This window comes from Capsicum annuum, chromosome 12, assembly GCF_002878395.1.
Source record: "Capsicum annuum cultivar UCD-10X-F1 chromosome 12, UCD10Xv1.1, whole genome shotgun sequence".
Taxonomy (NCBI): Eukaryota; Viridiplantae; Streptophyta; class Magnoliopsida; order Solanales; family Solanaceae; genus Capsicum; species Capsicum annuum.
Genome location: NC_061122.1, coordinates 98,227,628 through 98,228,226, shown reverse-complemented (window position 1 = coordinate 98,228,226; position 599 = coordinate 98,227,628). Strand labels below are relative to the sequence as shown.

General features: G+C 31.9%; 1 protein-coding gene across 5 annotated transcripts in view; it reads left to right on the top strand.

Annotated features, from left to right (window-relative positions):
- LOC107850741 (homeobox-leucine zipper protein ATHB-15) overlaps nucleotides 1-599 on the top strand; it is a 24,977-nt gene that overhangs the window by 5,738 nt on the left and 18,640 nt on the right. For all 5 annotated transcript variants that reach the window (XM_047400333.1, XM_016695475.2, XM_047400334.1 and 2 more), the window contains one exon: nucleotides 403-558. In XM_047400333.1, the coding sequence (XP_047256289.1) occupies nucleotides 403-558 (156 nt within the window). The remainder of the gene's footprint in view (nucleotides 1-402; nucleotides 559-599) is intronic.

Sequence of the window (599 nt, the reverse complement as noted above, 5' to 3'; positions counted from 1 at the left end):
TATATATATATATATATATATATATATATATAGGTATATATATATAGGTATAACTTCTTCTCCGAGTGTCCGTTTTGGACGAATCTTATATCGACGGAAAGCTCATTCAATTTCCCACATGATAAAAAGTCAAAATTAGGGAAATTATATCTATATATATATATATATATAGTTTAAACTTTACTCACTTTGGAAGTAAAAAATGAGACTAAGTCTCTTTGACCCAAAAAAAAAAAAAAACTTTCTAGTCTTTAACTCTAAGAGCATATTACCAAGAGCTAACGCATGGACGATTTTTGCGGGGTGTTACATATACATTTTTCTTTATGTGTCTATGCCTGCAACTAGATTTATGTATTCCTCGTTCATCATGAATAAATTTTGCATTTAATAAATACTCAGGTTTGTGAAAGGTCATTGAGAAATACTCAAAATGGTCCAAGTATGCCTCCTGTTCAGAATTTTGTGAGAGCAGAAATTCTGCCAAGTGGATATCTGATTCGGCCTTGTGAGGGCAGTGGTTCTATTGTCCGTATTGTGGATCATATGAATTTAGAGGTAAAGGTGTCATCTATTACGTCTTAATTCATGTAGTGCCT